The sequence below is a fragment of the Lygodium microphyllum genome, chromosome 13, assembly GCF_053477565.2.
Source record: "Lygodium microphyllum isolate KBCC chromosome 13, Lygodium_microphyllum_v1.1.10, whole genome shotgun sequence".
In the NCBI taxonomy this organism is placed as follows: Eukaryota; Viridiplantae; Streptophyta; class Polypodiopsida; order Schizaeales; family Lygodiaceae; genus Lygodium; species Lygodium microphyllum.
The window spans coordinates 89114453-89140520 of NC_141147.1; the positions used below are offsets into that span (position 1 = coordinate 89114453).

The following is a 26068-nucleotide window of genomic DNA, read 5'->3' on the forward strand; positions in this document are numbered from 1 at the left end:
GTACACAAGAGTACCAACTAGCAATGAAAATCCGAAGGTTGCAGAAATTTTCAGATCTGCAAATGAATTTTCAGAATTAAAAGAAAATGTCGTTTGCTGCACTCCTCGAGCAATTTTTGACACAGTTAGAGACCAAGCCTACTGTTAAATGTGAAATCCCCAAAATTTCACTGCAATTTCTACTCCAAAAGTATTCCCGAGCACAAATTTGACAATTTGGGTCAAAAGCCCCAAATTTTTGAGGATAATCTGTTCAAAATTGCATCAATTCAAGTGCCCAAGTGCATATACCAAGCAATTCTTGCACAAATTGATGAAATTCTACAAAAGCCCCAAATTTTTCGGGTCCAATGTGCACAAATTTCACTAAAATTGAAGAAATTTCACCAAAATGTGAAAAAGCCCCAAAATTTCACGTACAATTGTACACTAATTTCGCAATTTCCGAGTCAGATTGTCCAGTTCTACATTAAAATCCCCAGATCCGGGAAAAACCCCAATTTTCTTGGGCAAAAATTTAACTTTGTCCCTTTGCGTGTGAACGTTCGATAAAGTAACTGCAAAAGTTAAAGGGAAAAAAAAAATATTGATGACTAACATGTCAGGTTCATAACCCGTCTGGTCATGCGTGACCTGTCCAACAGGTCGCCGCTTGTCCACGTGAGTTACCCGTCGGATCATCACGTCCTATCCATCACGTCCACGCTGACCTCGGTTGCATGTCGCCTGGGCATGGTCACCTGCAGCGTGTCACCCACAGCCTGGTCGCCTACAACCTGCGACCTACCGACTGCTACCTGTCGAGCCTATGTGCGACTCCTGCGACACTTGCAACACCGCCCACTGGTCCGACTGCCTCTCCTACACCTGCTAACGTTGATTATGTTGCCGACACCTCTCACTTGAGGTTTCCTATCCAGCTTTGGGAAACATGCACAACCTGTGCTCTGATACCAGTTTGTAGTGAAGGCTGTGCATGAGCTAAGAGTCAAGGGGGCAAAGAGTTGAGAGCAGTAGAGTGAGAGAGTGAGCAGGACATAGTGAGTATTTGGTACAATGACTAGTATACTACAGTTTAGGTTTTAAATATATATAAAGTACAAAGTGTAAGGATGTGTTCACACTCGAATACAATAAAAGGCAATGTGACCCTTTATTCCCAACACCTACTTCCTTGGAAGAAGCCCAATAGGATGTACGTTGGATACAAGCCATGCAAGAAGAGTTGGATTCTATTGCCACCAGCAATGCTTGGGATCTTGTTGAGTTGCCACATGGCAAGAAAGCCATTGGTACAAATTGGGTTTGTAAACTCAAACACAAGGCAGATGGTACTATAGACAAGTACAAGACACGTTTGATAACAAAATGCTATGCACAAAAGAAAGGAATTGATTATGAGGAGACATTTGCTCCTACATCCTATATGAGTACGGTTAAATGTATCATTGCTATATTGCAAATTATGGTTGGAAAGTACATCAATTGGACATCAAAACCGCATTCTTGAATAGTAACCTACATGAGAATATTTAAGAGTCACAATCTCCAAGGTTTGTGGTGAAAGGCAAATAGCACATGTCTACAAATTGCATAAAACGAGCTCCTCATGTATGGTACTCTAAGATTGATGCTTATTTGGCCAACATTGGCTTTACAAATAGTTCAACTGCTCCTACTTTCTACATTAAGATGAAGGGGACTCAGGTCAGCCTTTTGATGCTCAAACCTATCATTCTGTCATAGGGAAACTACTTTGGGTGATACATACAAGGCCAGATCTTACATACTCAATTAGTTTGCTTTGTCAATATTTTAATGCACCTAGGATGTCTCATTGGATTGCTTGTCTTTGTGTGTTAAGATATTTAAGACGTACCTATAATTATGAACTAACTTATGATCATGGTTTATCCTTGCAAGGATACACTTGGGCGGAAGATCTTAACACCCGGCATTCCCAAGGCAGCTACCTCTTTATCTTGGACACAGCACCCATCTCTTAGGCTAGCTATAAGTAGGAGAGAGTGGCGGCTTCCAAGATCGAGACAGAGTATCTCTTCGATGGTACCATTGAGGCCATCTATCTGACGAATTTACTGGCTGCACTTCAATTTCCTTGTGAGGCGCCTACAGTTGTCTACTGCGACAACCAGAGTATCATTGCCCTTGCGGGCAATCCGATCATCACACCTCATACACGGCACGTGGCAGTTCACTTCCACTTCACCAAAGAGTAGGTTGAGGTAGGCACTATTCGCCTAGTGTTTGTGGCTTTCAGTGACAATTTTATAGATATTTCGACTTAAATAGTCAACAGGCCAATTCTATAATACTTTCTACATCAAATCGGCTTGGATACACCCTTCTCTACTTCTTCAAATTGACAAGTAGAGGGTGTTTTCCTCTTACTTCTCATTCCAATTTAAGAGGGGGCAATTTTCTTCTCTTGATAGTGACAGTGATGATGCTTACAGTTTTTCACTCTCAGACATTTATTTACTTTGTATTGTACATTATAGACATTTGTAACCTCATCCGCACAATCAAGAGACATGATTGTAAAAGGGCGCTTGGGCAAGTGAACAATCTCCTACAAGGGCACTGTCCAAGTGGCACTGTTGCATCACATTCCGCATGAGTATGAAAACTTGCACCTTCCTTTGCATTACCCCATGCATTGGCATTCTATTCATGTAAACATGCATCTATGCGCATTTATCCCTTTTCGGTCACCCTTGGAATAGTCGACTCTAGACCCACCATACGTGTGGCATTGCACATGGTAATTTTTCTCTATGCTTGCAGGATGGCTTTGCTTGTCTTGCTTGCTCACACATCGTATTGCTTCTCTCTCCACATATTCTCCATATGATTGGTACCCACACACCCTTAAGTAATCCCTTGGTACTTATCCTAGTAGTGTGCGGGATTGTTTTACTTGTTTTTTGAAGGTAGTCGGGCTACTCGTCCTTATTTCGTACCTTGGGAATTAGTGACTCAATGGAATAAACACTCATTTGAAACCCTCACTTAATACTAAATCGTGCGACAAACTAAAACAACGCCCTCAAAAACACAAAAAAAACAACCCAAAAAAAAAGTCCATTGTTGATTCCATCCGCCTTTGCAATACTTGGTAGGCCCCTGGACAGCTAACGAGCACCCTTGGTCTGATACCTTGGCCTCTCTAGGGTGATCACTTGGGCTCCCTTGGTAAGATAGCCATTGCCTCGTAGTCTTGGTGGGTCACTGGGCAGCCGACCCACACACTTTGCCTAATGCCCTAGCTACTTTGGGGTGGGTCTTGGCTCAATTTTGGGCTTCAGAGGGGGTGCTGAGCTAAAAATGCATTAACTTGATTTAAACAGCCCTAAAACACGCTTAATTAATAAAGAAACATTACAATTTTAAAAAGAATAGCAATCCTAAAGAGTAACCGTGTCCCACATGCCAAACCCTAATTTGGGTGTCCCCAAACTTTCTATAAATAGGCATGCAGCCCACCACTCTCCCTCAATCTTGTTTTTGCAAGTTTTAGGAGCTATATCTCTGATGCCCACACCCCATTCATGGGGAAGGGGGAGAGGGGGGGGAGGGGGGGATGTGCAGGGGGCGTGCGGAGAAAGCTAAATGCAAAGCAAATCAGATTAGAGATCGGATCAAAGCAAAGTAGAGCAGACTTGCACAACTGCTAATCAAATGCAGCCAACATGCTTCTGATGCTTTGATGGAAGACCCTGAGGAACCTCCATCAGATGATCATTGGCCGCTATGCACAAGTCACGTCTACCACTAAGGAATTGCAAGATTTAGACTAGGAACACTTGCTGGAGTTAGCTAATACGTTCCTAGGATATTATGTCCAACACACCTGTGAGACCTTCCATGTCTAGGATCATCATGATGTTTTGGAAGCTACTGTGGAAACAAAGACAATGTTGCATTCGTTTTTGGCATTTTATAAAAGAGGGATTATCCTATTCTTTACAAGCCCAATCCCCGTATTTTCTTGGATTCGCCACTAGTTGAATTCCCTTCTATTGGGTAACTATGTGGAAGAGATTTTTGTGGGACCATTGGGCTTTTATGAATCAGTCACATTCTGTGCTAGTCTCTTAGCCAAAGTGCCTTTGTTTTTTTATCGCCATCTTGATCATACCGTGCCTTGGCGACTGTTGGCTGATTTCCAACACTTGCTTCAATAGGAGTGCCCTATGTTGGTAGATGTGGAAGCTTGCCATGCTATGTACCGGCCTTTGCTAAAGGAAGCTATTGCAGCTCTTGGTACAATCTTGGTGCCTCCCAATTTAAGGGCCACAAATCGTAACCACATGTGTATGTTACAAGATACCTCCCACAAGAGGCCTAACTGGCTGCAACTAAATTGCCCTGGCATGCCACAAATGGATTTGGTTATCCAAGGCTACAAGTGACACGCATGTTTCTCAGACACTACCTCTAGCCCATCTCCACAAGACAGTAAGATAGCTAGGAATGAGAAACCAATTGACCCAAAAGATACTAAACCCATAGGACCACAATAGGTCTATTGACCAAAACCATAGCCCTCTACACCAAATCCGACTCAACCTGACACTTTTAGTGTCCCAAATATTCCACAAGCAGAAATAGCACATCAACTGAGTCACAAGACCAACCCATCGCACAAGTGGCCAACATACACCCTATTGACCAATCCATAAAGCAAGCATCAATTGCCAAGTTATCCAGCCTAATCAAACCCCAATATCCTACATGCCTTAGATCCTCCTATGAATGGAGATCTATCCTGACTTTGGCCTCAGACCTAGCCATGAATACAGGGGATGGCCTAGTCACATGCATCAGACACTTGGATGCCACCTTCACCATGTTTGCTAAAAGGTATGAATGATTGGATTTAGGCCTCAAAACATAAAAAGCTGAATGGGCCATAGAAATATGCTCAGAGGGTACTGGGATAAGCTAAGAAGCTCCAGAAAATAGTTGCGACACACTTGAACAATGGACTATGGATTGGTAACCATGGCCCATCTGGATGTTGTAGTCTAACCATGTTTTCACGCAGTCAAAGATTTTAGTTTAGCCTGTTGATAAGATCTCAATTGGAACTGCGAGATAAGATCAACCAATTGCATAGCAAGTGACGACAAGAATGTATCCTTTGGGGACTCAAGAAGCAATGAACGCATCAAGGCTAATAACCCTTTGTACATTACCAATCAATTGCTCAAAGGAGTGAGCTCCTCTTGATGGGAAATCAAACACGAATCAGTCAAGTAATTGTCCCATATGACCATTGAAAATAGGGTGCTTCAAATAAGATGAATTGAAGCGCAATGGAAGCTTGCCTAGAAACTGGGCAAAAGGAACCTCCGATTGTGCAAGCATCTCAAACTGCATAGGAAAATGGTCTGACAAGGCATAGCTTTGCAAGACTTGCATGTCCAAGATCTTTGGCATGAAGGCATCATCATGCATGATGCAGATACGATCCAATCTAGACCATGTAGTGATATGTTGTACCGAGTGAAAAGTGAATCCCAGATCTGATGGGCAGAGCCAGGACCAAAGATCAAGGGATCATTCGGGGCACATAGACCCACGAGCCATAGGGCTTCCCTTTCGAACATGATTTCAACCACTAGAAAACGACCATACACATCGTTCTTGATCAGGACTGACTGAAATCTCTCATGAACGACCATGAGTACACTAGAGTAATGTTGTGCAAAGCCTCCCGCATAAAACAAGTGAAACGTATAGCAATCCACAATCTTGCCTGCATCATCATGACTCTTATGCTCAACAGCACATAAAACGTCCCACTAATTATCATGTAGAATGCGCTACATGTCATGCTGCTTATTGTGTGAGCAAATGCCATGCACGTTCCAAGGGGAACTTTCATATTTAGTTAGAGAAAGAAGATTAGACCCGACATTGGTTTTGCCTTGATTTGCTTTTTGTGCTACCAATTCGAGAATTTCCTCATCAGGAAAATCAGCTAGGATTGCAAATGAGTTCACAATCCTCTAACTTGCGGATTTTGAGGTAGAGGGATCCTCTCCCTTTGTTGGGACAGACTTTGGATAGTGGTGATCCGAGGGTGTAATCACCTTATCTCGTGTGTCAAAGGCACGTTGTGCCAATGGATCTTTAAAATGATTCTTAGAACCTTTCGCTGCAGAAGGTGTCCAAGGGATAGAAGAGACTGTGTCATTATTTGGATGTGCCATGGGGGCCTTATCTTTTTGTCAAACATGGGTGCCTAGAGAGTCCTGGGTAGGGCCAGGCATAGCAGATGAAAAGTCAACAAGTCTTCTTGCGTCTTTTTTGGACATATATTTACCCAGCCTTGATTTTGGGTGATCCAAAGACTGCATAGGCATTTTCCCCTTGTTTGTATTGATCATGAGAGGGGCCTCATCATCTGGAAGACTGTCAACCATGTTTTTTTGGGCATTCAGCCATAAAATGCCCCAACTAGCCACAAGAGAAACAAATGGCCAGCAAAAGTGCCCCATTTCAAACAAAAATGCAATGATGGCTGATTCAGGACCACGTTTCATCTAACATACAAGTTGCACTGGAAAGTGACATTCATGAATGAGATCATGGATGTCTTATTGCACTTACCCATGGATAAAAGACCCGGTTGGGATGGCCTCACTAATGAATTTTTTGAGACTTGTGCCACTCATCTAGCGAAACCTTTGTCTACGATGTGTCAACAGGTTTGGGAGACGGGCGCTATGCCAACATCATGAAAGGAGGTACACAAACTAACTAGATAGATTGATAATAATAAGTGAGAGATACAAGTGATAGGGCCTAAATATATAGACTAAGCTGTATTTAACCCTTATTTAATGCTAAGTGGTGTAAAAGATGTTCACACCTAAACATGGACTTTGACACACAATAATGTGTGTTCACACATGAGGATAAATAAAGCTAACATTTAATCATGTCTGACTACATTTCAGGCTACATTTAATGCTGGCCGACTTGCTCATTATTATGTATCTTGGGAGCCTATTATTTGGCTACTCCTACACAATCTATCACTGAGTCATACAAGGACAGTACTTCCTACTGGAGAGAGCAAGACTATAGCACTCTGTTGGTTACCCACAATCCATGCCTTTGTACACACTCTTGAGCCTTGGTATATGGATTCCATTTCCGAAGTCTATTCTCTGGGTCATGTGTTCTTGTTCTTCTATCTAGTTCTTTGTGTTTACAATAGTTCTATCTGCTCTGTCTCTTTGCTTCCGTTGCTCCACACTATTCTAACAAGGTTCACTACCTTGGATAATATCATTTGTCTTAATGGAGTTTGTTTGGAGTCTCGACCCTTTAAAAGTTGAATAGATACATGATTGGAACGTGCCATAGGCTGCTGATGATATATGCTCCTTTATGGGTCTCCACCAAGCATATAACACTCAAATTGATCAGCTCTCCACTATGTCATCTCCCCTTACAAAACTAATGAGGTGTGAAGACCAAGAGAAAGCAAATCATTATGATACTTCCTGCATTGGAGACCTTTAGTGCACCCAAGGAGGTAGTTACAAAAGCTCCAACCTTACGGTTAGATTTATGGGGTGGGCCCTTTGAGGTCATTATTTCAATGCGAACAACTTTCCCATTGGCGTAATGCTCCAACAAAAGGGTCACCAATTGCTACATGAGTTGCAAGGTTAAATAGAGTCTAGCGTAATTACTCAGCCTATGACAACAAATTGCTAGCAATGATCAAAGTACTAAACCAATGGAAGCATTTCCTTTATGGGAGGGATTTCACATTCAACATGAATCACTAGGCAACTTCAATGGCAGCAAACCGCACCTAGTGCATAGTTGAGTTATTGCTACACCACATGGCATTAGTTCCTTTGGGAAGTCAACAGCATCATTATGTCCCCGGTCACTCACATCACAAAGTCCATAGTGATGTCCTCGAATGCACCATCAAGAATGAGCGAAGGCTATGTAGCCCTTCTTGCTTCTCACAATGAACTTTGACTTTCTGATAGATTGGATATTCATGGTGAAGCCAACCTTCTATCTTTTAACCCCAAAACATATAATTACCAAAACATTCATTTTCAAAAAAACATGTTCCTAGAGAGTTTCTACGTCCTATAAGCAAAACCCTAATTTGGGAGGGTCCACTTGTCCATAATAGACATGGTGCCCACCATTCAGCCCATCCTTGTTTTGCAAGTCACATCAATCCATACTCTCTCTCCTGCTGTTGGCACCCAGTTTTCAGCCTTTAGCAAACATCTATCAACTGTCTCCTAGCCCTTGCCGACTACAACCACACTCATTCTAGCCCTTGGCACCTAGTTTCCAATCCATATCACACTTCAACTAGTCCCATTGCTCTACCTTTAAGCATCTAGTACACTCTTTCCATCATTTACTACATTCACTCGTTCAGAGTTCTCTTTCTTCTCTATTTGTCTTTTTGCATTTTGCATTGTTTTTGCATATATTGCTTTACTGTCTAAGTTATTGTGCTTTAGTTGTATCTATGCATTCAATGTTTTCTCAGTGCAAATGCTAGCATATCTTCACATGGTACCAGAGCCGATGCTCTTGTAAATAGTATTCTGTGGCTATCATGGAGGCTTAGTTTTGTGAGAGATACATGGGCAAAGGCGACACATAACCAATTCACAATGTCTCTCACACCTTCTTAGGCCCCACGTGTCTTTCCACACTTCTCCATCACTGGAGGCCTTGAGGAAACATTATGGACACAACCAAGGAAGACAACACATCATCTTCTTGGCCAAATGTAGGGCTCATGACAAAGGAGGAGTTTAGTGAATTCTTGTGCATCAAATATTCCTACCATACTTATACGGGCCATGTGCATCAATCACAATCAGTAGGTGAGGTTGGCCACCTCTCCACTCAGGAAGGACAGGTTAGATTAAGGACAACTGTTGACCCATCTTCTTCATCATAGTTAGGCCCGATGTCGGGTTTGGATAATCCTTTTGAGTCATATGAATCAAAACCCTTCCCTATTTCTTCTTTTGATGTGCAAGATTTGAATCATGAAAGGTTTGATTATGTTAACTTCAATAGAGAAGGCTCTAGATGAAAACATACATCTACAAGTATACCTGGAACTGTATCCTTTGTTTCTTTTGAGCATGGACTCCGCATTTCTGGTTCACACTTCAACCCATCCCACCCTCCTCTGCCGATTCTATTTCACTTGATTTCAATAGCTTAGAATTAAATTCCACCACTCCATCCAATATACTAGATTCAAAACATTTGCTTTTGTTTCTAGCACTTTTTCTTTTTCCACATCACATATTAGCTATCCACAAGCGAATGCCACCCTGCACCATGGCACATCATTAGAGGGAATGCTACCCTTTACTATTGTATCTTACACACACCCACAAGTGAGCATATCTATCCATTCTCGCATGGCTATGATGGGTATTCCCCACTCCCCTTGGACACTCACCATCCCATCTATAGGCCTCTCAGACACGAGGATATCCATCCTTTGCTTATGGTGCAAAGTCACTCACTCCATGGATCACTCCCACATAGGGATTTCCATCCTCTACCTACTATATTGCTTGCCAATTGAAGCCACGTTCACTCTAACCCCTAGCACCTAGTTTCCAAATGCCAGCTAGGAGGTGTCAAACAGCAGCATTTTCAGCCTCCAAGTCATTGCCAATTGTGCAAACATCATTGCAACTATGTTGCTTGTGTTTTCAGGCTGTGCAGGCCACCCTGCATCAGCACACCCTTTCACAGCTATCACTTGACATTTATCAGCCTCAGGTGATCAGTTTCTAGCACTTTCCAAGTGGTACAGTACTGCACTCAGCCAGATCCAGCTCCGGACTACTCTGTTTTTGATTACCAGCCTGCTACCCTTCCATTCTCAGCATTATTTCAGATTCGACTAGTGGTTACAGCACTCAAGATCCATCTTCAGCAGACATCACACTCCGACTACTCCCATTGCTCTGCATTTGAGCATCTTGTACACTCTTTCCATCATTTTATAGCATTCATTCATTTAGAGTTCTCTTTCTTCTTTGCTTGTGTTTTTGTGTTTTGCGTTCCTATTTGCATTTATTGCATTATTATCTGAGTTATTGTGTTTTAATCGTGTTCGTACATTCTGTGTTTACACGTTCAGCTATTGAGTGGTTTTTCTTTATCTTTTTTCTTGTTCTTTGGAGTAGAAAATTAAAAGAAAATTAATTTACTTTTGTTTCACTTGTATGAAAATAAAATTATTTTACTTCTCGTGTGTTACATTGCCTTTAGCTTTCTAAAAGCTTTAGCTTTCTGAAAACAAAAAGCTTTAGCCTTAAAAAGCTTTGCCCTTTTTACCCTTTATAGCTCATCATCTCTGGTGCTCATCATTGTGTGTAGTCTATCTCCTGCCATGTGGTGTGACCATTCAACGATATTGCTGGTGACATCAGGTGACGTTGCTGTTTTAACACGATCCAGCGAGGCAATCCAGTGCCGATCAGACAGCACGATTTGGTGATGCTATCGGGCAACAATCTGTTTGATAAAGTTCGGATAATGGAGTATTTAGCAAGCAGCACATGTTGATACATATACCTTTGACGGCTTTGAAAGAGGTGAAAGAATTGAGGCAGAAGGTACCAACATGGTCTTTTATTATTGGCATATGCGTATCTAAGATGAACGAGTGGTCTTTTTGAGAGAATTGCATATGTGGAATTTTCTGCAGTTAATTGAACCACAGCTTGTTAAGCTGGTGCTTATGCAATTGAATTGTGCAATACTTGGAAAGGGTTTTTCTTTAGCTCAAAAGTATTCTAAGGTCTAGTAACATTATATCTTGCACATTTAGCTACTCATTATTTTTTATTTATCTTTTTTCTCATTTTTTCTAGACCCGACGATCGAGACATTGACGTGAAAGCAAGAGACATAGGTACATTGTGACTTTCCCTTCTCATGCTTATGCTCAATACATTGTCCTTCTCACACTTTCGCTTAATACATTCTGATTAATGATTAATTAATCATGGCATAGATTAGTTCAGTTGTCATAGCACATTGAACGTGTTGTTGTGGCACAATGATTAGTTGTGATTAGTATCTACTATCGTTGCATCAACTAGTTTATGTTTATTAATTTATTACATTTTAGATAACCAATTAGTTAAAAGGTAAAACATTTATTATGTTTATTAATTTATTAGTTTATGTTTAAGTGGTATTAGTTAATTAGTTAAACTTATTAGTAGTATTAGTATTAGTTTATTAGCATTATTAGTTAGTTAGACTTATTAGTAATATTAGTAGTTGTAGTATTATTAGTTAATTAGTTAGACTTATGTAGTATTAGTAGTATTTGTAGTAGTTAATAGTTAATAATTAGTTGTAGTATTAGTAGTTAGACTATGTTAGTCAGACTTATTAGTAGTATTAGTAGTTGTAGTATTATTAGTTAATTGGTTAGACTTATGTAGTATTAGTAGTATTTGTAGTAGTTAATAGTTAATTAGTAGTGAAACGAAAGGGGAAAAAACGATCTTTTGAACATATGGAAAAAACGAAAGTGGAACAATCTTTCAAATGTACTGAAAAAAACGAAACCGTATTTCTTTTTAACAAACGGAATATGAACGGGGGACTAACACCTTCCCCCATAATTATTTAAATACGAAGAGATCTGTGCCAACTCTTTGACATGCTATATAACATGTTTTTTCATTTCATTTATTTTTTAAAATATTATTAGTATTTATTCATTTTAATATTTATTGATTTCATTTATTTATTTGAATTACTATTAAGCAAAAAATTAAAAATCATCATTTTTGCTCGTAAAAGAGATACACTAGTTTTTTTTTAAATGTAATTACAAAGTATAGCATGTTGTTTTTATGAGCAAGTGTAGTATTGTTGAATGATAAAAATGTGTTGTTCTCATCAGCATCAATGGATGATACGTAAAAACAAAGTCACAGGGCATCCTTCAGGACTTCTAGAAAAAGGTGAACTATGGCTTGTAGAAAAACATCATTAAAACCCTTTGCTACAACTTTGTATGACATAGACGAATTCGAATCATCTTGGGCAACAAAATGTGAAAGCATCATTGAAACACTAACAATGTGCGCATCCTATGGTATAGTCACAATGCAACATCATGCTATCATCTCGCAAAAAATGATGCATCTATAGAAGAAATACAAGTAACAACGGCTTTGTCAAGCACTATTCTCATCCTTGCATGCCAACAACACAGAGTCAACATGATGACAACGAAATGTCGATCATGTCTTGCGAACAAAGACAAAAACAAATGCGTGGTCTCACTGTTACCAGACTACACAAAACGAATTCTCAATGCAAAGCTATTACAACTTCAACTCTTGAGCAACTCTTGAGTATCATTGATACATCCATCTCGGTCTCCATGATAACCGGCTACTTGGCAAGTCCTCTCCAACTAAAAGGTTGCCAGTGTCTCTCTTTCCGCTTCCAATTTAGCCATTGCAGTTTTCTTTTCCTCCTTAGCCCTCTCCAACTATGAAAGGAGCTCTTTAACGTACTCATCGTAGCCCACAGATAGTGGCATTGCTGGAGGAATGGACGTTGTGTTTGGATGCCTCTATTTTTAGCTTCTTTGGATCCTGTCTTGATTCGGCATCTGCAGTTGGTCTCTTGGTTCCTGCCAGAGGGGCTTCCTCACTAGGTGCAGGTGCAACCTCTTGTACCTTGCTGACTAAGTATTGCACCCAAACCATGAGGTTGCTTCTATCCATTGTGGTTGAGGTGCCTTGGGTGGATGTGATGGCTGGGTTAGTAGGCATGAGAATGGCTGAAAGACTGCCCTGTTGAGTGCACCATCCTCTTCCACATCAAGTTCCACCTTTTCTTCAACTAGTATATTCTTGGCAGAGTTGCTTGCATTGGACACGTCCAACGCCATGTCATTAGGTATGAGATCCAACATAGGGGCTCCTTACATGCACATGTGATCCTATGGTTACATGAGACAAACGTTGCAAATACAACAAAAGAGATATGCAAGTACATTCCATCCAACGAAGATCGGTGCATTTCGACAAGAAAACTAAGAGCTCTCATCATGGCAAAGCAAATTCATAGGTGCCATCATGCCTACTACATAAGCAAAAGTAACGGCCACGGTAAATGCAAGTACGTATTTCCGTATGCCTCACATGACCATCCGAAACCAACAATAGATCCTAAAACTCAATGATACATCTACTATCGTCCTAGAGATGAGCACCAAAATGTTGTGCCATATCACCCAATGCTACTGCTCCTCTGGGGAGCACACATGAATTAAAATTTGCTACTGCCCTACAGAAATGGCTGAATGACTGCAGTCCACCATCAATAGGAGCCCAACAAGCAATTCCTTGTCTCTACAGGCCCCAAAAATTGTTGTCACCTGCCTATAGATAGCCTACAGGGGCTGTCACTTGCCTCCTGATCAACTGGTAACACTCTAACAATCTCCAATGTTTGGGCTGTTCACCAATGGCTAGAAAATTGCGCAACCCCCTATCTCCTCCTCTCCCAACCTCCACAATGCTGGAATGAGGCTCAACCAGTCCCCCAACAACCTTTCCCTCGCTTCCATGGGAAGGTTTTGCAAAGTGGAAGCCTTCTAATTAGAATTTTCAGTCATTTATTTAATTTTCAGAATTAATGATTCTGAAAATTAATTTCAGTCTTTGTTCCTACCTAGAAAATTAAATGTACCCATCCACAATTAAATTGGCTAGGCCATTTTGACTCCCAAGTGATCCTGTGCATTAATTAATCCTTGAACTAGTATTAAGTAATTGATTAATGCGTAGTTCCTAGTGTCACCATTGACATTTATTGGTCAAATAAATACCCTGGGCTAAAACTAACACCACCTACTACCTATCCAATACTAAAGCACGATGGGCTATAAACTATAATCAAAAAGCTGGAGTTCCTCCTAAGAACGTTGACCATTGCCTTGACCTTCCCACAATTATAGGGCTTGAGAACAATAGTTGTTTTAAACCAATCAATAGGCTTAGTAAGTCCTATTTATTCCTTTAAAGAGCATGGCCTCAATCAAGGATGTTGCTAGGTTGTTCATTAGGCATTGGTATCTTGTTTGTGGTTTTGCCAAAGAACATAGTCTCACATTAGGACACAAAGTTCACTTCACATTGTTGGTGTGCCTCTTCTTCACTTTATAGTGCTTGTGAGAGTGCACAATGCAAGAGGAAACAAAAACATGGAGAGAGAAGGGAACAAGAAGATTGCAAAGAAAGAATGAAAGCGGAAAATCCGCACTGAACAAGAAGAGAATGAAAGAGAAGGGAACAAGAAGATTGCAAAGACAGAAAGAAGAGAATCAAAGAAGAAAATCTGCACTAAACAATGGAAGAATGCTAAATACAAGGAGGACTGATCAGTCCCTGCATGCAGCCCAAGGCGTCAATGAGAGTACCCGATGAGGCTGATGACAGATGGCAGCACTAGAAGATAGAGGAATGCTCAAATGTCGGAGTGTGCTAGAGCCTGCAAAACAAAATGACTACCAGCCAAATAGGAGGTGGCTATATATAGCCAAAATATGCCAAAACTAGCTGACCAGAAAGAAAATGTGCCAAAAATGCTGTCCAAATAGCAATAAATGCTAGAGACTAATCAACAAATGCTCACGTGGCAATATCTGGGCTGATCACTGGCAAACAAGCTGATAAATAAATCGGCAAATGTGAACACACCTAGATCCCAACTAAAATGAGAAATGCATGCTCTAAAATGAGCTGCCTCCTCCATCAAAACACATGACAGACATGTCAGAGCTCCTAATGTCCCTGTGAGGTTGTCCACGTCCGACGGACAGGTCAACCCGTTCGACCCATCCTGTCCCATCCGCTGCGTCCGGTCCCGTCCGGTCCCGTCCAGACCCGTTCGGCCCGTTTCCTGCGAGCCGTCCGACTGTGCTCCGTCACCCGTCCGACTACACCCCGCCGTCACCCGTCCGGTCCGTTCCCTACGGCCTGTCCGACTGCGGCCCATCACCAGTGACTGTTACGCCTGGGCGTTGCGGCCAATAAAGTTGTAAACGGTCACTTTTTTGACCGTTTTCAGGCGGCCAACGCCTAGGCCCGTTTTTCTTTTCTTTCTTACCTTTCTTTTCTTTTTTCTTTCTTACGTTTCTTTTCTTTCTTACCTTTCTTTTTCTTTTCTTTCTTTTCTTTCTTACATTTCTTTTCTTTCTTTCTTTCTCACAAAGACTCAAGAGAAAAGATTAAAGACTCTCTCTCTCTCTCTCTCTCTCTCTCTCTCTCTCTCTCCCACCCCCCCTAAGGGCCAACCCTAAACTCCAAAGCACTCTCCCTTTCTATAAAATCTCCCCTCCCCCACCATCTCATTCATCCTTTCAAGTTCTCCACCCCTCCTCCTTTCAAGCTCTCCATCCTTCCTACTCTCTCAAGCTCTCTCCTTGAGTCCTCCCTTAACTTCTCAACCCTTCTAAGTTCCAACCTCCTCCTTCATCAAGCTATAGCCTCTCTCTACTCCCTCAAGCTCTCTACTCTTTCTGCTTCTTTCTTCAATCATCTCACCCTCCACCCCATGACCCTCTAGGCTCTCTCTATACATCATCAATGGCACCCCCTCTCCGTGAGGCTTTTCGCTTGCATTGTGCCTACTTCGAATGAGTGAAGGAGAAATCCAACACTTGCAAGTGGCAATGCAAGTATTGCCTAAAGCTCCAAATCTCATCCATCACTCGCCTTCTCATCCACCTTTGCAAATTAGGAGGGGAAGCCACACCATGCCCCCGGTATTCCCAACGATGTCTATGAAGATTATCGTCGGAAATACTTGCCATTGAAGCGACGCAAAGGCCTTTCAAGGGCAAGTGAGGAGGTGATCTCTCCCGATCATGAGGTCTCAGATGCGGAAGACGATCCCTCTCCGACTGTCTCGGTTTCCTCCGTTGACGGGGCCTCTTCTATCCCATCTAGAAAAAGCCATTCAAGTGGTGCACCTATGCCCAAGAGACAAGCCACTCTTGCCCAAGCAATGGGGCAAGTTTCCGGTCCTCTCTCCTTTCTCAAGGAGAGGCAAAGGCAAGCGGAAATAGAGATTGCACGCACCATAATTGAGTGCAATCTCTCTTTCCAAATTCTCAAAGTGGATCGATGGAAGCGGATGGGAAAAGCCATTGCCGCCGTTGGTCCGTGTGAGGGATGATACGGTGTCACGTACAATGACATGCCTACCAAGAAACTCGATGAGGAGAGAGAGGATTGATAAGTCCCTTGAGCCTGTGCGTGCCGGTTGGGCGAAGTATGAATACTCTATCCTATCCGATGGATGGAGTGACCGCAAAAAAAGGGGGATCATCAACATCCTCATCTCTTGCCCACTTGGCACATACTTCCTACGAGCTATGGATGCAGGAATAAGGGGAAGGAGAACCATGGGCTAGTTCATGTATCGACACATACGGCAAGCCATCGTTGAGGTAATGCTTCTAAATCCATTATTTTGTAATCTCTTCTTTTAATCTCCCAAATTTATTCTAATTTCATCGTGTATAATCTTGTAGGTTGGGCCGCAAAATGTGGTGCAAGTTGTCACGGACAACGCCTCAAATTATGCATCTATGGGGCAGAAACTTGAGGCCGAGTTTCCGTCCATAGTATGGACACCATGCGCTACACATTGTCTAGATCTTCTTATGGAAGATATACGCAAGTTGGAGTGGGTGGCGAGGATTGTCAACAATGCTTGCACAATCGTTGGCTTTGTCAACTCCGAGATCCGAGTTCTTGCGATATATCGCTCATACTCGGACTTGGAGTTGAAGAAGCCCTCGAAGACTCGATTTGCGGCCATGTGGCTTCTCCTCGAGCATCTCTATGACGTTCATAACAAGCTACAAAAAACAGTTGTGTCAAATGAGTTTAAGGAATGGCTTAAGGGGAGTCCACATCAAGCCAAGTGGAAGGAAAGGCCGTTCAAAGGCTTTGCTCAAAGAAGGAATTTTGGATGGATGTGAGGGGCATTATCATTGCCGTCACTCCCATCTACAAGGTGCTTCGCATGATAGGCATGAAGGGGGCTACTATTGGCCTTCTCTATCATCTTATGGTGGATGCGATGGAGGAGATACAATCATCGACCATCTTGGATGGGGAGGCCTCCTCTTTATGGGATTGTTTTTATTTTTATTTATTTTTAATGATTCATGCTTCTTTTTAGTTTTAGAATCTATATTTCATATTGTCTCACACTTTCTTTTCAAATTTCACCTCTAAATCTCTATCATCTTACACCTACTGTAGTGATATCTTGGATACCACCCCTAAAAGAGATGACATTCTCTTTTTAACAAAGAAAAGATGGGAGTGGATGAAGCAACCCATACATGGGTTTCCGGCACTCTTACATCCCGCCTTCAAAAAACCCTCTCTCTTCATGGATGCCAATGTCCTTGCCAATCGTGATGCCTTTCTTCCAAAGGCTTTGGCAGAAGAGCATCATAGTGCCTTCCTCCAGGAGCTCATTAATTATAGCAATCAAAGGAGCACTACTTTCACATCTATCATTTGTTGGAAGCGGGAATCGTTGGTAAAGCCCCTTTTTTTGTGGGAGTCATTTGGCTATCAATTGCCTCACCTCCAAAAAGTGGCCTTACGCATTCTTGCACAGGTTTGAAAATCTCTTCTCTTTTTTCATTTAATTCTAGTTACAACTTACAACTTGCAAACTTAAAGTTTAAACTTACTTTTTCTTCACATGGTTTAGGATTGTTCGTCGGGTGCATATGAGAGGAATTGGTCCGTCTATTCCCTCGTGCACACCAAAATTCGTAACAAGCTTAGCACACGACAATTGGAGCGACTAATTTATTGTCGCTCCAATTTACGCTTGCTACGCAATATACATGAGATGTCTATGGCAAGACAGGTATCGTATATCTAATTTTTATACTTTTTAGTTCATAACTTTATTCATAGATTATGAAATATATTTAAAGAATTTTCACTTGTTTAATCTAAGTTTTTCATTCTTTAAATGTATAGATAAATGTGGATTCACTCAAGCTCTCCGCTAGTACACTTAAAAGTGTGACTCGCAAGAGAGACTTGGAGGAGGAGCAAATCTTAAGGGAGCTTTACTTGGAGCTCAAGGAGATAGACTGGCGGGTCTCTTGCACTCGTGCACGGCGTGCCCGTGTTGTTATTCACCCTCGCGCCGGTAGCAATGGAATTTCTACTTCGGGATCCACATCGGCCGCCCGTGATGCTTGTGGGGCCCTTAGATGCTACACGAGACGTGGGAGTGGCTCGAGAAGTACTCCTAGTTTGGCCCAGGAGGACATACCTATCACTGCCTCTCACTTAGAGCTTAGAGAGCCCGAGTATGATGATGAGGGCGATGTCATTAGTGAGGGTGATTTTTTTTAGAAGGGTGATGGCTCCTCAAGCGGTGACGAGGATGCTTCCACCTTCGATGCCAAGAGTGATATGAGCACCTAGATTAATCATGTATCTTAATTCCGATTGAGCCATGGATGACGGCTTTTATCTCGATCCATTTTTGTACACTTTTTGTATGAGATTGCACATCTGGCTCATAATAAAGTTGTTGGTTTCATTATTCATGCTACATAGTACACTCTGGAGTCTTGTTTCAACTCTCTTGTGCACTTTTGGCTTGAATCTCTAAGTTTATGTTTTAACTTGTAAGTCCAAACATTAAGCATAGACTTATATATATTTTTTATTTCATTGGACGTAGGTCCAAGATTTATTAGTCCGATTAGTACCATACTACCATCGGACTGTACTAATCGGACGCCATCAGACGTGACAACCATGTCCCTGTCTGACTCTGATTGGAGCTCATATCCAAAAATAGACAATGCATGGCAAACATGACTACTAACACCCCCTCTTAAATCCTAGATGTAGCTAAAGACCAAAGAAGACTGAATGCATCCAAGGGTAGCAAAAGGAATGCCAAAGCTGAAGAAGTCTGTAGATGTAGCCCGTCAATGAAGAAACTCCTCATGATCCTGGGAATCCCCCTCTAAAAAACTAGGGGCCAAGAATCCACAACCGCATCACCAATATCGTCTCCCTCTTAAAGGGATGGGAGGTAGAAGGAAACCACTAGAGGAGATGGTGGGGGATGGAAAGGAGCCCGTAGGATAGACGGTGCACAAGCACGAATAGGCACAACAAGAGAAAGTTGCCTTCAAGGACCCTACATAAGAAAAGGGAAATGGAGCTTGTAGAGCTCACTCTCTTGCCAACATGTTGCTAAAAGAGATCCAAAAGAAGAATCCTCAATAAACATTGCTTGCTCGGTGAAGACAATGCAGGTACCAAGTCTAGCAAGGCCATAAACAGAGAGCCCGTAGGATAGACGGTGCACAAGCACGAATAGGCACAACAAGAGAAAGTTGCCTTTAAGGACCCTACATAAGAGAAGGGAAATGGAGCTTGTAGAGCTCACTCTCTTGCCAACATGTTGCTAAAAGAGATCCGAAAGAAGAATCCTCAATAAACATTGCTTGCTCGGTGAAGACAATGCAGGTACCAAGTCTAGCAAGGACATAAACAGAGAGGAGTGAAAAGCCCAAGTCTAAAACATGTAAGACTTCCGAAAGGGAGCACAAGAAATAATCTAGCAATAATGGCAAAGTGCCAACACCACTAATAGGCACTGACAAATGTCAATAATAGTGACAAGAACCTCAAAATGGACAAAGATCTTGTAGCAAATCTGCTCATGGAGTAATATGACTCGAAGCACCACTGTCAATAAGTCAGGGGCTCTTTGAAAGACGAGTCAACCACTAAAGAAGTCTCCTCTAACACATGGATATGAGAGAACATAAGACTCATGGGTAACAGCTAGTGTAGAGGTAGAGAAAGGCTATGATATTTTAGCTCCATCCTTCACTCCCGAACGAAGGTGAGGATACTTCTTCCAATACTTCTCCTCGAGATGAGTGCCCTTCACACAATAGGGGCATTTAGGCTTCTCTAAATTTGTGTCAGAGCCCGAGAAAGACCTCAAATTATGAGCCTACTTCTTCTTATTCTTGGCCTTCTTGTCCTTCTTGTTCCCCCCTCCCGAACTTGCAAAGCCTTTATGGAACTAGAGCCACCAGCTTCAATCTCTCTAAGATGCTCATCTTGCTCCAAGACAAGAGAGGATAATTCCTCCCATAGAGGAGTCTCTCAAGTCCTCAATGTAAGAACACTAGTGTAAAAGGCATTGTAATTCGGAGATGGTAACTGAGTCACAAGAATCATGGCCATATCCTCCAAAGTTATGATCTTGCCGAGAAAAGAAAGCTCATCCCTCATGTCCTCCAACCTGTTGATGTAATCCTTCATGGAAGGAGAGTCATCAATAGCAAGCATGCATAATTTCTTCTAAAGAGTAATCCAATGGACAAATGTCTTTTGATGATAAGAAGAAGCAAGTTTTGTCTACACTTCCACTGCCTGTCATAACTTGTACACATGCACTAGAACAGAATCTTACAAGCTCGTAAAAAGGAAAGACCGGGCTCTCAAGTTAAGCCGATCCCATAGAGCAACTTGGTACATGGACAAACCAATCCAGGGATCCTCCACTAGACAGGGAATTGGGGTGGTAACAAAGTCCCAAAGATCAAAGATATCCAATATACACTCTACCTTGCAAGACCAAAGGGAATACTTATCCCATCAAATCTTCTCGATCTAACAGAGGGAGAACGAGACCCTAAAGGTTGATTTTCACAACAATCTTCGTGACAAGCTGACTGGTAAGATTGTGATGCTAGAAGGTATATTCCACGGTGGATTCCGTGATTATATTTATGTCGGGGCTCGTACACAAGGTGGATTCCTTGTGCAAGAAGTTGATAGTGACACTTGTCCTTTTCGAGCGTCAGATTAATTTAATGTGCACGTGGATGATTCCATAGCGGGTGATTCCGTAAAAATACATATTAAATTAATGGATGTTTACGAGTTTAGAGTGCGTACTCAAATTAAATTAAGGTCAAGACAGAGTTCCAACCTATTTAATTATTTTGTAGTTGAAGACTGTTAGGTATTCACTTTTGTTGGGTTTTATCTAATTATTTTCTAACAATTGTGAATGCTTCAGTTGATGTGTAGAGCAGGCGATGGTGGCATTGGGTAGCATCGGGCGATGATGTGAATCCAAATGCCTAGAAGAATTACTATTTTTTATGAGCGCACATCTTATCACTAAAGGTGTGGCACCAATATTTATTTAAGCGTGTTTATTTATTAAAGCGCTTGAGAAAACATTTATTATCTTGTATGTGCATAGGCGTTCGATTAAATATTTCATTATTTGATATTTGTATTTGGGCACAGCCTGCCGACTTTTGGATGCCCAAACGCCTTACTCTATATTAAGGCAAAAGCAAACGCAAAAGCAAAAGCATATTATTTGTAAAGTGGGCTATTTTTTAGCTCAAAGATAAATAAATCTATAAATACATGCCTTGTGAAGCGTCACACAAGGCATGGGGGGAGATTGCACCCGATTGGTCCTTTTTGTCTCATGTCATGCAAATTCCCTCTTGCTTTTTACTTGCAATTATGAAGATTTGTAGAGTTCTTTGTTCTTGGGGACCTTCCAGCATTCACTACGCATGTATACAGTATCCGATCTACGCACCAGTGATATTAGAGCGAAGCTGAGATCAAGAGCTTCCAATCACTTACCATCTCGCACAAAGGCAAAGTTGTCTCGCGACGAACTGACAACACAAGCATGTTTCCGACTGTGAAAAACCCCTTGCTGTACCCTCTAATCCCAAAGAGTCTCTCACAGCTAGCGGAGGACTACTCGGGAAGTCTCCTCTTCAAGTCGTTTTTTCTCAAAGAAAAAGTAATTGATACTAATAAGAATTGTTAAGATTTATGAGAGCTTAAACTTTAACTCCAGAAACTTGACGAATTGTGATGGAAGCATATACTCCACAGCCATCAATTCGATCAAGAGCAAGCCGCCATCCTGCACATTGATTCTACAAATTGCTTAAGCCTTTTTTTTTTAAAGCTTTAAGCTACTAAGATTAATCAAAAGCTTAAAGTTTAATCATCAATCTCTTCCATAGTAGGTGTTCATACCGTGGTACTCCTGAACCGGTTTAAAGCTTCAGTAAGCCTCTATTCCCACCTGCAACTTGGCTGAGCAGATTTACAGCAAGTAGGCTGTCACACGCAGTCTATGCGGAAGACTATTTTACTTGAAAAAATACCGTTTTCGAATGCCATACCCGAGAAAAGCAAGATCGTAAAAAGCAAAGGCATACTAATCAACTAAGCAAGTTCATGGTGAGCTTCTTCACACATGATTAGAAGATGAGCGACGAATCTTCAATCAAATCCAGGATGTCAGATCATAATATAGGCGAAGGCGATTTTCCGAAGCCGACTATGAAACAGAAATTGGATCTAATCATGATGCAGCTTTAAGAAGAGCGAAGGGAACGTCAAAACTTGCAAGCACAACTGGCTACACTTCAACAATCCATTGTCGATCAAGACAGAGTGCAACTTGAAGATGTTATTCAGCGTACTATTGATGCAACACTCGATGCACGGGCTCTTAAGAAAGAGGCCAAGATAAGTAAAAGAAATTTTAAATTCCGTACTTTTAATGGACAATATGATAGCAAAATTGTTCTTACTTTCATTAGTCAGTTTAACGACTATTTTCATAAAGAGCAATATGTTGAAAAAGATAAACTTAAATGCGTCACTAACCATCTAGCAGACAGAGCATCATTATGGTGAACTATTGTCCACAAGAGTGTTGATTGTTTCCTCTACTTGGAAAGCCTTTCAAAAGAAATTTTTATATAATTTCATTTTACCTCAATTCCATGAGAAAGCTATCAAACAGTGGAATCTCCTACAACAAAGAGATCGTGAATCCATCCTGCAATACACTGAGCGTTTTTTGAGTGTCTTACTTCAATTTCGAATGCTTGAAGATATTCTTAAGGTGATTCACAAGTGCAAATACATATCCGGTTTGCTTGGTCACTTCTATGTGGAAGTGAATATGTTCAAGCCAAAGACTTTGGAGGATGTAATTTCTTTAGTGCATGATGTGAAGGATAAAATCCATGGATGAGAAAAATGGCCGCAACAATTTTCAATTAATGATAACTTTTATACAAAGCAATTCAATTCTAACTTCCAAAGATTCAATCAAAATTGCTTTGCTCCTTTTCGTAAACCCTGGACTCGACCTCCTGCTTTACCAACAACTGCTAATTCAAACACTAAGCCTTCCCTCCAGCCTAATTTCAATATACCCAAACTACCAGCCCTTACCAACAATGTCTCCAAAGCAAAGCTTATGATTTGCTACAATTATCATCGGTCTGGACACTTAGCAATGAACTGACAATCCAAGCAGCAAACTGTTTAAATCAATCACTTGGAAGCAACTGATAACGAGGGCCATAAAGATATGCCAGATTTCACTAAAGATGATGATGATATCAGCGATGCTTTCAGATACTTTACTAGGTATGTCAAATCCTCATTCCTTATTAACAATGAAATGTTTTGTGCATGGTCAAGAAAAGATTATTTTGCATGATGATGGAAACACACATGATTTTATTTTCGCAAAGTTGGTAAAAGAATTGAATTTATCTATTGTTCTAACTCATTATCGCATAAAGACTATATTCTTAGGCACTAGATACAATGGTACACAAGAAGGACATGATTTAGAGATTAAAATCAGTTATTATATTGAGCGTAGAAATTTATTGGTTGTGCCTTTGCAAGCTATTGATATTATTTTAGGAATGCCTTGGCGTCACAAATATAATCCTGACATAGATTATTCCACACATTCCATGAAAATTCATTTTAACGGAAACCAAATCACATTACATGGATTGCACATCTTTGATAATTTTCCACTGCTTCACACATAAGCTAAATGAGCATTGAGAAAAGACAATAAATCATATTTAGTATGGGTGAACGAAATTGAAGCTAAGGAAAATCAGATGCATCCTAGGCATGCACAATTTATTTTACAATTTAAAGATTGTTTTGCTCCTGATTTACCACCTAGTTTACCACCTACACGTTCTGAAGACCATAAAATAGATTTAATCCCAAGTTCTAAACCACCATGTAAAGCACCTTACATAGACACAATCAGATTGAACAAAAAGAAATCCAAGTACAAGTTGAAGAACTGTTGAACCGAGGACTCATTAGGCCCAATAATTCTCCTTTTGGTGCACCTGTCCTATTAGTTAAGAAAGAAAAATAATATTTATAGGATGTGCATTGACTATCATGCCCTTAAAAAAATCTTATTAAGAATAGATATCTGATCCCTATGATAGATGACCTTATGGATAAACTACAAGGGACCACTGTTTTTAGCAAGATAGATCTCAAATCTAAATATCATCAAGTATGCTTAGATATACCTGACATTTTTAAGACTGCATTTAAAACTCAATTTGGTCATTATGAATTTCTTGTTATGCCTTTCGGTTTGACTAATGCACCAGCTATATTCAGTCGTATGATGGATCGTATATTTTTGAAGTATCAAAATTGTGTGATTGTTTTCTTTGATAATATTTTGGTTTTCAGTAAGGATGAGAATGAGCATTCTAAACATTTATCTTTAGTTTTCAAATTATTGAAAGAGAATCAATTGTATGCTAACCCTGACAAGAGTGAATTTTTCCAAACCCAAAATGAATACTTGATCATATTGTTTCTTCTAATGATATTCACGTTGATCCTAAAAAGATAGAGGCAATTTTAAATTGGCCAATCCCTAAAAATGTACATGAGTTACGTTTTTTCTTGGGCCTTACTAGTTTTTATAGAAAATTTGTGAGAAATTTTTCATTGCTTGCATTGCCTTTTATTAAATTGTTAAAGAAATGTGTTGTATATCAATGGTCTGATAACCAGCAAAAGTCTTTTGATTTATTGAAACATACTTTAACACATGCATCAGTCTTGTAATTACCTGATTTTAATCGATCATTCTTCCTAGTAGTCACTGATGCTAGCGGATCAAAAATAGGAGTTGTTCTCATACAAGCTTCACATCCCATAGCCTATTCTAGTTGCAAACTTAAACCTTCTGAGTTAAAGTATTCCACCTATGATTAAGAATTGTTAGTTGTAGTTCAAGTCTTACATCAATGAAAACACTGTCTAATGGGATCCGAATTTATGATTAATATCAAACATCTCCTTAGTCAGCCACAAATTTCTAACCGTCATATTAAGTGAACTGCTTTCATTCAAAGTTTTCATCCACTTATCCAATATCAGCTACAAAGAGAAAATATTGTTGCCAATGCCTTGAGTAAAAAACCAAGTATCCATAGTATTTCCGTCCTATCTTTTGATTCCCTTACTCCTATGAAGGATACCTATGACCATGACCCCAATTTTCAAGCTAATTGGAGCAAATTAGTCGCTAATGAATGGATTGCACTTGATTATTTGTCTTATTCTAATGGATTTATATTTTATGAGAAAATATTGTTTGTCACTGTTCAATTTAGATCATTTATATTGCACGAAATTCATAATTCTCCATATCAAGGTCATAGAGGTATTATTTTCACTTTAAGAACATTGGTTGAAGATTTTTATTAGCCGCAAATGAAATCTGATGTTTCTAACTTTGTTTCTAAGTGGTTAATTTGCCAGAGTCAAGCGACACCACAGTAAGCAATATGGTTTCTTAATGCCTTTACCAATTCTTAATCAACCATGGGAACATATTTCAATGGATTTTATAACTGATTTGCCTAATACACAAGCTAATCATGATATGATTTGGACTATAGTAGATCGGTTTAGCAAACAAGCATATTTTCTACCATGCAAGAAAACATTGACTGCATCTCAAGTTGCACAATTGTTCTTCAAGACTGTTTTCACTAATCATGGTTTGCCAAAAGTTATTATTTTTT

General features: G+C 40.5%; 2 protein-coding genes across 5 annotated transcripts in view; one reads left to right on the top strand and one right to left on the bottom strand.

Moving 5' to 3' along the window:
* The window catches only part of LOC148026880 (nucleotide pyrophosphatase/phosphodiesterase-like), a 158974-nt gene that overhangs the window by 128016 nt on the left and 4890 nt on the right, over nt 1-26068 (bottom strand). The gene's annotated exons all lie outside the window — the stretch shown is intronic.
* Nucleotides 16774-18503, top strand: LOC148026882 (uncharacterized). The gene is made up of 3 exons (XM_087690649.1): nt 16774-17745; nt 17842-18003; nt 18120-18503. The coding sequence occupies exons 1-3, from the start codon at nt 17446-17448 to the stop codon at nt 18501-18503; spliced, it is 846 nt and encodes a 281-aa protein (XP_087546775.1). The 5' UTR covers nt 16774-17445.